Source organism: Gymnoscopelus microlampas, assembly GCF_963454915.1.
Source record: "Gymnoscopelus microlampas genome assembly, chromosome: 23".
NCBI lineage: Eukaryota > Metazoa > Chordata > Actinopteri > Myctophiformes > Myctophidae > Gymnoscopelus > Gymnoscopelus microlampas.
In genome coordinates this window covers 29,988,830-30,001,923 of record NC_139960.1, presented here as the reverse complement: position 1 = coordinate 30,001,923, position 13,094 = coordinate 29,988,830, and the positions used below count along the sequence as shown (strand labels likewise).

The 13,094-nt window shown below is 44.5% G+C and overlaps 1 protein-coding gene across 1 annotated transcript; it reads left to right on the top strand.

Annotated features, from left to right (window-relative positions):
* The first annotated feature begins 2,920 nt into the window (after positions 1-2,920).
* Positions 2,921-9,124, top strand: ppp1r3aa (protein phosphatase 1, regulatory subunit 3Aa). The gene is made up of 4 exons (XM_084050227.1): positions 2,921-3,771; positions 4,445-4,503; positions 4,735-4,823; positions 5,988-9,124. The coding sequence occupies exons 1-4, from the start codon at positions 2,975-2,977 to the stop codon at positions 8,934-8,936; spliced, it is 3,894 nt and encodes a 1,297-aa protein (XP_083906353.1). The 5' UTR covers positions 2,921-2,974; the 3' UTR covers positions 8,937-9,124.
* Positions 9,125-13,094: the final 3,970 nt, after the last annotated feature.

The window sequence follows — 13,094 nt, the reverse complement described above, 5'->3', positions numbered from 1 at the left end:
CCTACTTCTACACTTTATAGTTTAGGCATTTTGCTGATAGTCATAGAGCTCCACAGTGAATGGGCATATTAATGGTTAGATGTTATGCTCAATACCTTTTTGGAGGGGATTGAACATGTGACCTCTCACATGTTATGGGACACTGTCGCTGGACGGTGTGTGTCTTGGGGACACCCTTGCAGTCACATGTGTAGCATACAGTAACTTGCCAGTTAAGTCTTGCCCCATGCAGGATCTAACTATTTCCAAGGACAACCCCCTGGTGACTTCGGTTCCAACGGCCAAGAACCTTGGTGTTGTCCTGGACAGTCAGCTCTCATTCAAGGCACACATTGCAGCGGTCACTCGATCCTGTAGGTTTACCCTCTATAACATTCAAAGGATTAGACCCTTCCTCACCCAGGAGTCAGCCCAGCTCCTTATCCAGACATCAGTCATCTCAAAACTTGACCACTGTAACTCTCTCCTCACTGGCCTCCCGGCATGTGCACTTAAGCCCCTCCAAATGATCCAGAATGCCGCAGCACGCTTGGTCTTCAACCAGCCAAAAGTGTCACATGTCTCCCCCCTTCTCCACTCCCTCCATTGGCTCTCGGTTACTGCACGCACAGACAAAACACTGACGTTGGCCTACAAAGCAACTAAAGGTATGGCAGCCCCATATCTTCAAAGCCTGATCCAGCCATCCGGGACAACGCTCCACACGTCCCAGACTCTTCTACCTTCTGTCTCCTAAACTGTGGAATGAACTCCCCATTGCAGTTAGAACTGCAGACTCACTCCCAATCTTCCGCTGTAGTCTGAAGACTCACCTCTTCAGACTTCACCTTAGCCCATAGCACTTGCCATAGAACTTGCCCTAGCCTTGACAACCTTGCAGGCTTATGCAAAGGCTAAAATGTAACTTAGATAGCATATTATGTAGACAGATGGCAGGTCATTTGTAGACCTGGCATCCTATAATGTGTGTAGTTTCAATGTACAGATTATAGATGTTTCAATATTATACTTAGACTGATGATAGGTTCTTGGTTTATGTATTTCTATGCATTTGATGTAATACCTCGTGCTTTCCTTGCTTATTGTAAGTCGCTCTGGATTAAGAGTGTTTGCTAAATGCCTAAATTGTAAAAAAACTATTTTTTGGGGCGGCGGAACGCTATTTTAATGACACGCACATTGCGCACATTTTATTTTACCTTGAAGTAGAAAACATGTTTGTATAGGAAATTACTATTTTTTTAGCTTAGTTTTTAGCTTAGTTTTAGTCTTTTTAAACTAATAATAATAAATATCAAGGCATTCCTTGAATAAAGAATTCAAGGAATGCCTTGAATTATAGGAGCTGAAATGAGTAGACTATCTTTCTCTTCTTCGAAGGTGGCTGAGGCATTGTTGCGTGCAGGTAGGATGATGAGTAAACACTGGAGAGTCAGCCTCTATTTATGATTTTTCCCCCCATAGTTTAATGTGTAATGTGTGATGTCAATGATTTGTATCTGTCTGGAATAAAGTTTGAATTGAATACTGGCAGCAGCGGCTGTGTTGATTACCGTGTATGCGAGGGGTGAGGAGGATGCATTTGCACACTGTTGCACTCCTGGCCTGCAACAGCCAAGTGTGTCCACCAACAGTCATGTGTTCTGACAAAGCCACGAAGGACACTAGCCCTATTTTCATACTATTTCTACCACTTATTTATAAGTTGATGTGGAGAATGTCAACTGGATAGCTACAGTAATGGTGCTACTGAAACATATTGTTAAAGCAATCGCTCATAACTTTTTTTGTATAGCAATAATTTTACGTGAATTATAGTTAAACTACTCCTCATTTAGCTTGGGACCCCCTGGAACCCCCTCAAGGTCCTCGCGTTGTCCCCGGACTCTACTTTGAAAACCACTGCACTATAGCATATTGCACATACACAGTGGTACAATGACACTGTTTTGGCGGTTACTTTGGATTTAATGACACTCCAAAATAAAGGCTCCCAATTTGCACTTTAACCTCATAATCATGGTGGCATTCAGTGTTCAAAGATACAAGAGTGTCAAGTTTCAACTTGAGTCAAATCACACGTCAATAAACAGGATGAAAATAGTGGGTACAGATTTAACTTAAAGAGGAACTACACCCTCGCAGTAAACTATCGTTGCACTGGCCTCTACAGGTTACAACTTTAAAATTAGGTTGCACTCCTGGCCACACACTTGTGATGAAATAGTACCTATATTTAACCATGTGTCCCTATTATTGACATGTCATAATAGGTGAACATTTCGTGAAATAGGCAAGCATTCGGCAAAAATAGCCAATCTACAAGCTCACGACATGTCGCTAATGCAACATTCTGTGAGCTTGTAGATCTGCTATTTTCCCCCGAAGAGATTTGGCGTAGATGGGAAAAAAAAGAAGGGACCAAGTATAGACCCCTGCCCCCCCCCCCTCCCCACCCCCCACCCCACCCCACTTACAACAGTAATTATCATAGGGCATTACAGTATGAATCTATTTCTCATAAAATGTCATTTTGGAAATTTCATTTAAACCTAAATGGATCAAGCATATCATCATATCAGGGTCCCTAGCACAGAATCATTTGAAATTGGGCCACGTTCCCTAATAAAAGACAACTTGGGTGCCCGTGTCATGAACAGGTTTGAAAACCACTGTCTTACTGTATGCCTCACTGTATCTTGAATAAAGCATAAATATTTCCATTAATTCCTTTCATATTTAACAAACATAATGAGGGGACAGGGGAAAGCCCCGATCTAGTTATAAGCCACCTATTTATAGTCCTGGCTCCCACTCACAATGTTCAGCTGTAACCAGACCCATCTCTGCAAGTCACGTCCTCTGCCCTCGTCTACTGCATTGCCGCAGCCAGTCAAGAGGCACTCTGCTCTGGGGCGGACAGACTGTCGGACAGGCCTACGGACTTGAGTGTACTTGTGGGGCCTCGAACATCATGGAGGCTCTTTACCCCCAAATCTGGGAGAAGGATGGGGTGCTGGCGGTGGAAGAGATGGAGGAGGACGTGTTTGGAAAGGAGGAGGAAGAACGGGAGGAATGCGAGACCCTTTCTTCAGCCATGGGCTCCGAGGAGGAATCGGACGACGATTTGGAGCGGCCACCGATACGTAGGAGGGTGTCGTTTGCTGATGCGTTCGGCTATGACCTGGTGTCCGTCAAGGAGTTTGACGCCATCGAGCCATCGGCAGAAGAAGTTGTCCAGCCCGCCAAAGTGGAGGTACAACTTTCCACGGACGAGTTCTACATCTCATGTCTGTTCATGGTGCCCTCCGATCCCGAAGAACTGGAGCAGCGCGTGCAGGAGCAGATGGCGGAGCTGGAGCACATCGAGCTCCTGCCGGGAACCTCTATCCTTCGAGGTATCATACGGGTGGTCAACCTCTGCTTCGGCAAGTCCGTCTATGTCCGAACCACGCTGGACGGCTGGAGGAGCCATTTTGACCTGCTGGCCGAGTACGTGCCGGGCTCCAGCGATAGGATAACGGACCGGTTCGCCTTCCAGTATATACTTGTGCCTCCTTTCGACAGAGAGGGCACCAGGGTGGAGTTCTGCATCCGGTACGAGACGGAGGTGGGAGTTTTCTGGGTGAACAACCAGGATTTTAACTACGTGCTGCTCTGTCACCAGAAAAGCCACGTGAAGGAGGGCAGGGAGAAGGAACAGGAACCCGTCTGCAAAGAGGAGAGTCACAACCAGAGGGGGAAGAGGAGCTGTCTCAGATGTTCTTCCAGGTGAGACTGCTGACACCAATGTAAAACAGAACCTCCATCCAATTTAAACTGTGGGATTATGCCACTATTACAAACAATAATAATCCTAGACAAAGTGCAATACATACTACTGAAATAAACAAGCACATCTTGAACCTGTTACAGATTTTCTTTTTCAACCAAATCATTCAAAATCTGAAATATTAATATACAAAAGAGAAATAGCAAGCAGCGCCAAAAGGCCTTTGTTGTGGAAGGAAAAGGTTTACATATTAGGGTAATATTTATTCTCAGGTCAGTTGGTTGTTTACAGCAAGTGAAAGTGGTTTAGTCATAAACGGCGCTCAGGCTGCCCGATTATGTAACGTTTGACTAAATGACCATCTGGTCCATAACACATTACGATCAGGTGTCCCCCAGCTTTCCTTTTCGTCAAACCCAAGTGTGACTAGACATTTCTTTGCCACCAGGCCAAAACAACAACCATTGTTGCTTAAGTGTTTTGTTTACAATTGGGGTTGGTATAGACATGATAGAGATACTGTGTAGGCTACTGTGAAACTCTGGTTCTTGGCTCTGGCCCATAAAGGATTGAATTTGTTTATCAGGCTCCCTGTTCTACTCAGACATCAATGATGATACTGTTATTCCTAGATCAGGACGCTCACGTACACCTACTGTATTTCAACTACAGGAAGGACAGCGCAGAAGAACATGCTAATGAAAGCTCTGCCATAACAACCGATGTTTCAGGTGTGTATCAGTTTGCGTGTGTGTGTGTGTGTGTGTGTGTGTGTGTGTGTGTGTGTGTGTTGGGGGGTGGGGGGGGGGGGGGTCCACTTGTCTGTGTGCACGATTGCACATACTTACATGCAGTAGTGTGACTGTCTGTGTCTGCTGGGGTGGATAAATAGTGCCCAACTGTGCCGGTACTCTGCTCTGAAGTCTGTGCTTGTAAATCTGAGTGCACAATTTATTTTGCAGAACCAGAGGCTGTGCATAAAGCTGAGGACACTGGCAGAAAGACTGTGGACAACAAAGAGATAGATTCTATTCTAGAGCACGATGCCTTGGTGAGCTTCATTGTTTTCTCTCAAGTTGGATGAAGTGAATCTATTTAAATGTATAGCTGAACCTATGAAAACATACACTTTGATATCACACTGAACACATGGTGCTCTGCTCACAAACAGTACAGTAAACAGGAATGTTCTTTCTGCACAGTGCACAATTAAAAGTGCACAATTACCAAACAAGTTTGGTCATTTCTGAACAGAAAGCCTCTTTCTGTTCCATAATGATTCAAGATTCAAGACTCAGGGTTTATTTGTCACTCACTCACACAAGTATGTGCAGTGAAATGTTGCTGTGACATGCTCTGCAGACTGTGCTAAAGGTATATACTGTAAAAAGAACAGAAAAAACAGAAAACAGAAAAAAGATATAATGAAACAAAGTACAATAAAAGTATAAGCTAAAACAAGTAGAAGCAGCAATACAGAAAGAATATACAGAATCTAATGGGGGAATACAAATAAAATAAAATACAATAAAATAAAATAAAATACAAATAAAGTCAAATAAACTAAAATAAACTAAACTAAACTAAACTAAACTAAACTGAAATGAAATGAAATGAAATGAAATGAAATGAAATGAATAATATTAATAAAAAAAAGAAAGTGTGCTCTGTTGTGTGCAACAGTATTTGAAGTCATTTGACCTGGCAGTTTGATCATTGTTCCAGGTTATGATAGCCTGAGGAAAAAAATAAACTTGAGAAATAGTGAGAAAGAGCAGCTCATAGCCTCAAACTGTACATGAAACATACTGTTCCATGCAGTGCACAGTGCCCTTCAGGAAGGCATAGCAAGGCAGCTCCCATGATACTTGAGAACATGCCATACACACTCCAGAACCAGCCACAAACTATTAATATAATCAGAGACCCTATGGCTTGTGAGCGTGTAGCAGGGCAGTGATGTAAACAAAATAGGAGTATGGGCTGTGGTTGCAACAGCATTGCGATGTGTTGCATCACCAAGGCAACATTTTATATCAAAAGAATGGCTATCATTTTTTGAGGAACCTCACAGATATGATAATCGGATGTGCGTCTTATGCATAATGCATGATACTGAGGCGGATTTTCGGATGCAATTTACCTGAGAGGGCTTTGAAAGAGCCTATCATTATCCTCTTAGCTTGACACCTGACCCTTTCTTACTGATTGACAGATGGACAGTGCGAGAAGCCGGCGAAGGGTGGCACGTTTGCAGGACCACTTGGACCAGGAGAAGCCGGGGACCTGTTTGGTTGACTCGGCACGTGGCCTGCCGGATACCCTCTCCCGAAAATCATACGATCATCATCAACATCACTATCATCATCGCCAACCCGGGTCAAACTCATCATATGGCCTTTTCCGCATCCGCCACAAGAAACCAGCCGATGAGAGCCCACAGATCCTCACCTACCATCAGATTCCTTTACTGCCGCTGGACTGGAGTGATGATAACAGAACACAGTGCAGGGGCGTGGCAGATGAGAATGACATCTGGACTAGGGGAAAGAAAAGAACTTTGTCCAAATCTGCAGAGGGAAATGCGGATTATAAGCCCACTGTGAGTGACCTGTGGGAGGCCTTTCTCAAAGGCAATAACGAGAACATCGATGATAACTTATCCGTGTGTGATGTGTGGCAGGACTTCCTCAATGGGCCAGACCGTAAAGATCATTCTTCCGTTCCAGAGTCGGAATGGCTGCAGTCAGCAGCGTCGGTGTCACCCTCACACCACAGAGAGTCGCTCCAAACCCCACCCGCCACTCAGAGGGTCTCAGACACGCCTGCCCATGGACATGCACACAGCTTACCTGAGTGCCGACTGGTATCGGGCCCCCATGAAACGTCGGCGGCAAACACCAAAGGGTCAGAGCCCACGGGGGCCGGACAAACCGCCTCCCTGAGAGATGACGGCACATCCCGAAATTCAGAGGGGAGCCCCGTAACAGACACTCCCTGCGAATTCAGCCCCACGGGGCCAACACCTGTGTCCGGGGGTTCCACTGACAGTCTGTGTTGCCAACACGTGGTGGGGCGGGGGCGAGGAGGAGAAACTGTGAAAGATGGAGGAGAGGAGGAGGAGGGGGCTCTCACACTCCACACGGCAGTCTCGGTAACAAGCTCTGGGGAGAAGGGGACAACAGAGATGACAGCAATAGCAGAATCTCAGAATGCCAGCGCCGTTGATAGGATCTCTCAGGGAGCAAGGCCAGACGAGGGTCTTTCTTCCAGTGGGGAAGGGGAGGTTGCAGGTAACGCTCACAATGTGGCGTGTGACACGGTGGCATTTAGGGAGACAATCAGACTAGGGACAAAGGATGAGAGGAGGTCTGTGTTATTCACATCCAGACAAGCAGGGGATGAAGGGCAGGCACTGAGCTACACAGAAACGAAAGCACACGCAGAAAAAGGAATATTTAGGCCACAGGAAAGTGGGGAGGCAGCAACGTCCCAGGGGTGTGCGGATGTAAAGAAATGTGAGGAATTCAGGCCGGAACAAAACAGTGAAAATGCATTAACGCGCAATGAGGAGGGAAATATTGGACATTTGCGTTCAGATGAATTTGGGATAACAGAAGGAGAGTCTAGGCAGGGCCCACCTGATGTGGTTGAATCCAAATCCAATGAAGCCGAGTGGGAGAACCGAGTGTCAGATCACTCAGACTCAGACAAATTGAGGGAGGCAAAACAGGAGGAAGTTTCATGTCACACAGCAGATGACAAGGCAGCCGGTCAGAGTAGTGTTGAGGTTGAATTTAACCAGGCAATGTACGAGGAAGTTATGAATGATGGGGAACAGGGGTGGAGCCAGACACTAGTGGACACTGATCTCAGACGAAGGGAGGATGATGTAGGTGGCAACAGTAGACCTCAAGAATGTACGTTGAAAGGGACAGTGGCAGAGAAAGACATTTCATGTGAACTCCGACAGACGCTCGAGACGTCAGAAGGGATGGGGGGAGATATGAGTCAGAGAGACACGGGCGCTGAGGTGAGTATCGGAAAGCTGAAAATTGAAGCGTTGGGGGAGTGGATGTGTGATGCAGAGAACACTCCAGATCAGTGGAAGAAATTGCCCAAAGCGCTGACAGAACAAGAGGTGTCAGCAGAAAGAGTCGAGTGCCCCCGACAAGTCCAATGTGAGAAATTGTCAGAAGGAACAAAAGACCCTATCATCTGCGATGATATTACAGTCCTTAAAATGGGAGTGGAGTTAGGTGTGGAGGAGGAATTCACAGATATAATTGATCAGGGTATGGATGAGGGGCTTGTGGAAGAGGTGTTAGATTGGAAGGATACTCCAACCGCCTTCGAGAGAACAGGGCTTATAGCAGAGGAAATGGGAGGCCTGCTAACAGACACACCTGACGTTAATCACAGTAAACAATTGAACAGGGCCGAAGACGGTCTGAGCGAGCAATTTGACTCTGGTGTATTTTCCCTCGTAGAATTAGCTACAGATCTAAACCCTTCTACAAGTCTCAATGAAGACCTTAATCTAAGTTCAGCCAGTTGCAGTGATTGTGACACTGCTCAGTGTAGTCAGCTGCTGACTGAAACCGTGCAAACTCTCACACTCAACGAAAATATAAATTACGGTTTTGCCACATGTAGCAATGAATGTAGCACATTTGAGAGTGGTTGGTCATTAGTTGAAACAGCACACAGTTCTATCATCTCAACACCTGAGCTAATTTCCAATGTTAAACCTGCCGAGAAGGGGGCTGCTGAGTCAGATATTGGAGTCACGTTAGATCAAAGCCCACCACTGTCTGCGGATCAGGAAAGTGCCAACCAAATCAAATACAGACCCCTCTCCCACCAGGAGATAGGTGGTCAATCAGAAGGCTGTTTAGTCACACACCAGGAAAGCAATAACCGATCATCTCCCCCATCTGAGGAGAGTCTCCCTTCCTCCTCAGAACTGGACAATGCCAGCAGAAATGTTCGAGCAGGGCGTAATGTGCTCTTCTCAATCAGTCAAGTGCTTCTAATTGCTGCATTAGTTGTCACTACCCTCCTATATGGCTTCCCTTCATGCTTTGTTTTCTATGTGGTTTCATTGTGCTGGTGGGTTTGCCAGGTCTGGAAGCATCGAGTGAGCAATGCGACGAAGGGATAGGCAACGATTGTTGATGTGGAAAGAAATCACGTTTAGCTGTGATTGGGGTTGATATTTGATTGATATTTTGTTTTCCAACACCTTAGATGATTTTCTCAAACTAGAGCGTCCTCAGCGCCCTTTGGTGGACAAATGTGTGGACAGAGTGACATACAGGCAGGCAGGCAGGCAGGCAGGCAGGCAGGCAGGCAGGCAGGCAGGCAGGCAGACAGACAGACAGACAGACAGACAGACAGACAGACAGACAGACTCTTTACAATAGTTTTGCACTCAACTAATAAAATCTAGGCAGGGGTATAACTTTGTTCTTGTTTCATTAAGCCACTGAATCCAATATGACAATTATTTGGAATGGTATGGAAACTGCAGAGCTGAGTCAAGGTCGAATTAATTCTGTCAAGTCAATGATAAAAGAAAGTAACTTTATAATTGATATATTTTATTTTGTTTTATATGGGATTTGGTAAGGCAATTCATCTGAGTAGGTCAAAGCCGATTGCTAAATACGTCTTTGCAAATGCACCAAGTGTAAAGCAATATCCCTCTCGTGTGTATGTGTTTTACGGACCCAATATCATTTAAAGCTACAATCTGTAACTTTATTGAGATTGTCAATACCTGACCTCGGGGTCACATTTCTCAGTGGAAGACTAGGAAAAGACCACCTCTAACCACTGCAGATGTACAAGTTATATTGCATTAATATACTCTGCTATACAGATTAGTTTTATTTCTCAAAACTAAGTCCTGGATTGCAGCTTTAACACAATGTACCAAAGCAATAATGTGTAATATTCCAAATGGATAACGATTGTTTGCTACAGTGCATGGGGCATTAGAAGTTTAACACGTTTTTCCTGTTCTTGCTTATCTTCAATAAAAAGAAGGATTTTGTTCACAAAACAATTTCAACGTCTCAATTTGTTTCTTAGATTGACAGCTGTGCAACGCATGCTCCAAATGTATTATCATGCTATGTTTTCGAAATGTTGAGCCCATTACATTACATAACTACAGGTAGGCTTATGCAACCATAGAGTTATTCAATAGTTTGGATGACACAGTTTCCCTCTATTTCCCCATTTAAAAACAATGATAACCTAGAGTTTGTTATAGTTTAAAAGCATGGCTGTGTTTCAGTCCAGGTTTCTTTTCAGTGGACAGACTTGTGGACAGATACATGTACGGTACATAGTACATATTACACAGACAGACAGACAGACAGACAGACAGACTCATTTCAATAGTAGTGCACTCGTACTTCATGCGACACAACTAAAGTGGTGCTCAGTGTAGAGCAGTGGTCCTCAACCTTTTCTGCATCAGGGCCCACTTGGAAATCTGAAAAGCGTTAGTGGCCCACCCATCTGACCACTTAACGCAGCAGCCAAATGGCTGCGTGCATTTTCAGAGCATGCTAATTTTAATGATCAATCAATTGATTGTGTTCCGGCACTAGAGGCCCCCCCCCCCCCCTGAACTGTTTACTATACATATTTTTATTTTCGATTTCTACCCGTTTATATGATGTTTTTGCATAGTAGTGTATAATTGTCTGTCATTAAATAATTTCTTCGATGAATTGAGTACAAAGGACCCCAATGGAAACAAGCCATAGTGCTTTCTTGGGTTTAAAATCCTCTCAACAGACCTTGTATTGAACTGTACTTCCCTGTGCTTGTCTTTGCAAACTGTTAATAAAGTATTCAATCAATCGATCAAACTAATCGATCAAAGAAAACAAGTTGTTTTCAAGGTTTAAAGAAATAATACTGTGACATCTTTTTAAATCTTATTTATTTGTATTAATGTTATATTATCGTTCAAATGTTAATGCTTTGCCACTTTATTTGGGGGCCCACTTGCAATACCCCCGCGGCCCACCAGCTGTCCCGGCCCACAGGTTGAGAATCACTGGTGCAGAGCTAAGGAGGCGTGTCCCTTCCCCCTCCATCGTTGTGTCGGTGTGGTGCATGTGATGACAACAGTCATGTGCCAGGTCAAGTGACGCATCACCTTAAGCTACAGTAACTCGCTATTAATAAGTCTCGTTTACTGTACTGCATCAACTAAATGTCAAATGTTTTAATTGGACCTACAGAATGGCAACAGTTCAATACCACATGATCTCCATTCATCCACAGTAGTCAGTTGAAGAAGGTCACATACTGGCAGCATTTCAGGGTATATGAATCATGGCGTTGACGTATGTCCGGGCTATGAGACTGCAACCACGACCACAGATGGTGTTGATGTAACCATCTGGGTTATGGGACCGCGACTACAGATCTCATAGGCTGTGGCAAAAATGCTAATAAACAGCTTACATTTGGGAAAAGTTTAAAATTGGTTTCCTTACTCCCATGCAAGTGTAACACAATAGGCCACTTTCTTGCATGAGCTGATGAGTGTGTGTGTTTGCGTGTAAGTCCAAGCACCCATGGTGCACCACAATGTACCCATACATGTGAAAGGAAATAGGAAATAAGCTGCTGGCTTTCTTGCATTTTATCCTTTTAATAATAGTACATAATATGGTTATTATCAATAAAGAGGTCAAAGTCAAAGTCATACTGTATATCCCATATTAAAATTGGCTAACGGGATGGCGGGCGGTGGGCAGTCCTCTGACGTCACTCTGACACAGCCATAACCATATGGTATAAGTAGTTTTCTAACCTCAATGTGTGCGGGCATGCCCAAATATGTGTGGGCATGCCCAAATATGGGCATATAATGATGACATCAGCGATCTCCATATATGGAAACAAAAGGGACAAGGACTGACAGATACAGATATCTCCATATATGGGCATAAAAGGGACACAGACAGATGGGTACAATGGGGACTCTGACAAACCCCCAACACTATGAATCAGACATATTGGTCGGATCGGCAGAACCTCTGGTAAATGGAAAATGGTGAACAATTTCAGATGGATGAGTGACAGACAGTGACTGACAGAGTTTTGTTCAGTGTTTTGTTCAAGGGCACTTCGCCAGACCACATAATGATGACAGCAAGAATTGAAACACACTTTTTAACCACATGAACCCTAGCACCGCTATTCTGGGGGCTATCATTGGTCCTCACCAATTGTCATTATATTAATATGAGAGGGTCCTGGGTTCGATTCCCGCCGTTGTTACCCCCCCCCCCCCCCCCCCCACACACACACACACACACACACACACACACACACACACACACACACACACACACACACACACACACACACACACACACAAACATTCACTCACTCACTCACACACACACAAACACTCACTCACTCACTCACTCACTCACTCACTCACTCACTCACTCACCACAAAGGCAAGGGCATGAGGTAGTAAGGCCATTCAACCTCAAGCATGCCTGTGATGCTGTGTCTTTTCCTGCTATCAATGCCAACAAGCTATCAATGCCATCAATGCCAACAAGCAACAAGTGACCAAAATAAATGCAGAAAGTCAGATGATCCCTGCGTTTCAAACCCTTCAGCAGCGTGTGCCATGTACGTGTGTGGCTGCCAGGCTGCCCCTGCTTATCCTCAGATCAACCCCCAACGGGAGCCACATCATGGGAGTAGGACCACACTCAGTGCCACATGAGGACAGCTGATCGCTGCGGTGCGTACATGAGGCACGTGTTGCAGTCAAATTCTGCCTTCCAACTAAGTGTAAACAAGGTGTTTTTGACACTTAGACAGCATGGTTGCTGGCATAGGATTGACAACAGAATGTGATTGATGTTATTGATTATTTCAATTTTATTAACTATCACCTGCAAAGAATAAACTGTAGCCATCATTGCCTTTATATAGACATAGATTGCTGGTATCACATTCCTAATGCAAGGATTCATATCACCATTATGTCTGGAACCCAATCTACACTGTGAAATCTTCTGTATTAATTTAACTCAGAGAGTGTACAAATGGAACCAAATGTACCCATAATTGATTCCAACTATCAGTCATTTAGGGGTACTCAACAGGTGAACCGCGGTCCATAACCGGACCGCGGGACACCTCTCTGCGGACCCTGGGAAAATTATAATGAAAAATAAAAAAACATTTTTTTCCCCCCAATAAATTATTTCTATAACCCTAACCTGCCCCTAACCCTAAAACCAAAATAAAGTAACAAAAAACGGGT

Bases quoted from the DNA above. Each gene is read 5' to 3' on its own strand.
- ppp1r3aa (XM_084050227.1), top strand. From the start codon at position 2,975: ATGGAGGCTCTTTACCCCCAAATCTGGGAGAAGGATGGGGTGCTGGCG. The intron at 4,504-4,734 runs GTGTGTATCAGT...TTTATTTTGCAG, and splicing joins CATAACAACCGATGTTTCAG to AACCAGAGGCTGTGCATAAA. The intron at 4,824-5,987 runs GTGAGCTTCATT...ACTGATTGACAG, and splicing joins TTCTAGAGCACGATGCCTTG to ATGGACAGTGCGAGAAGCCG.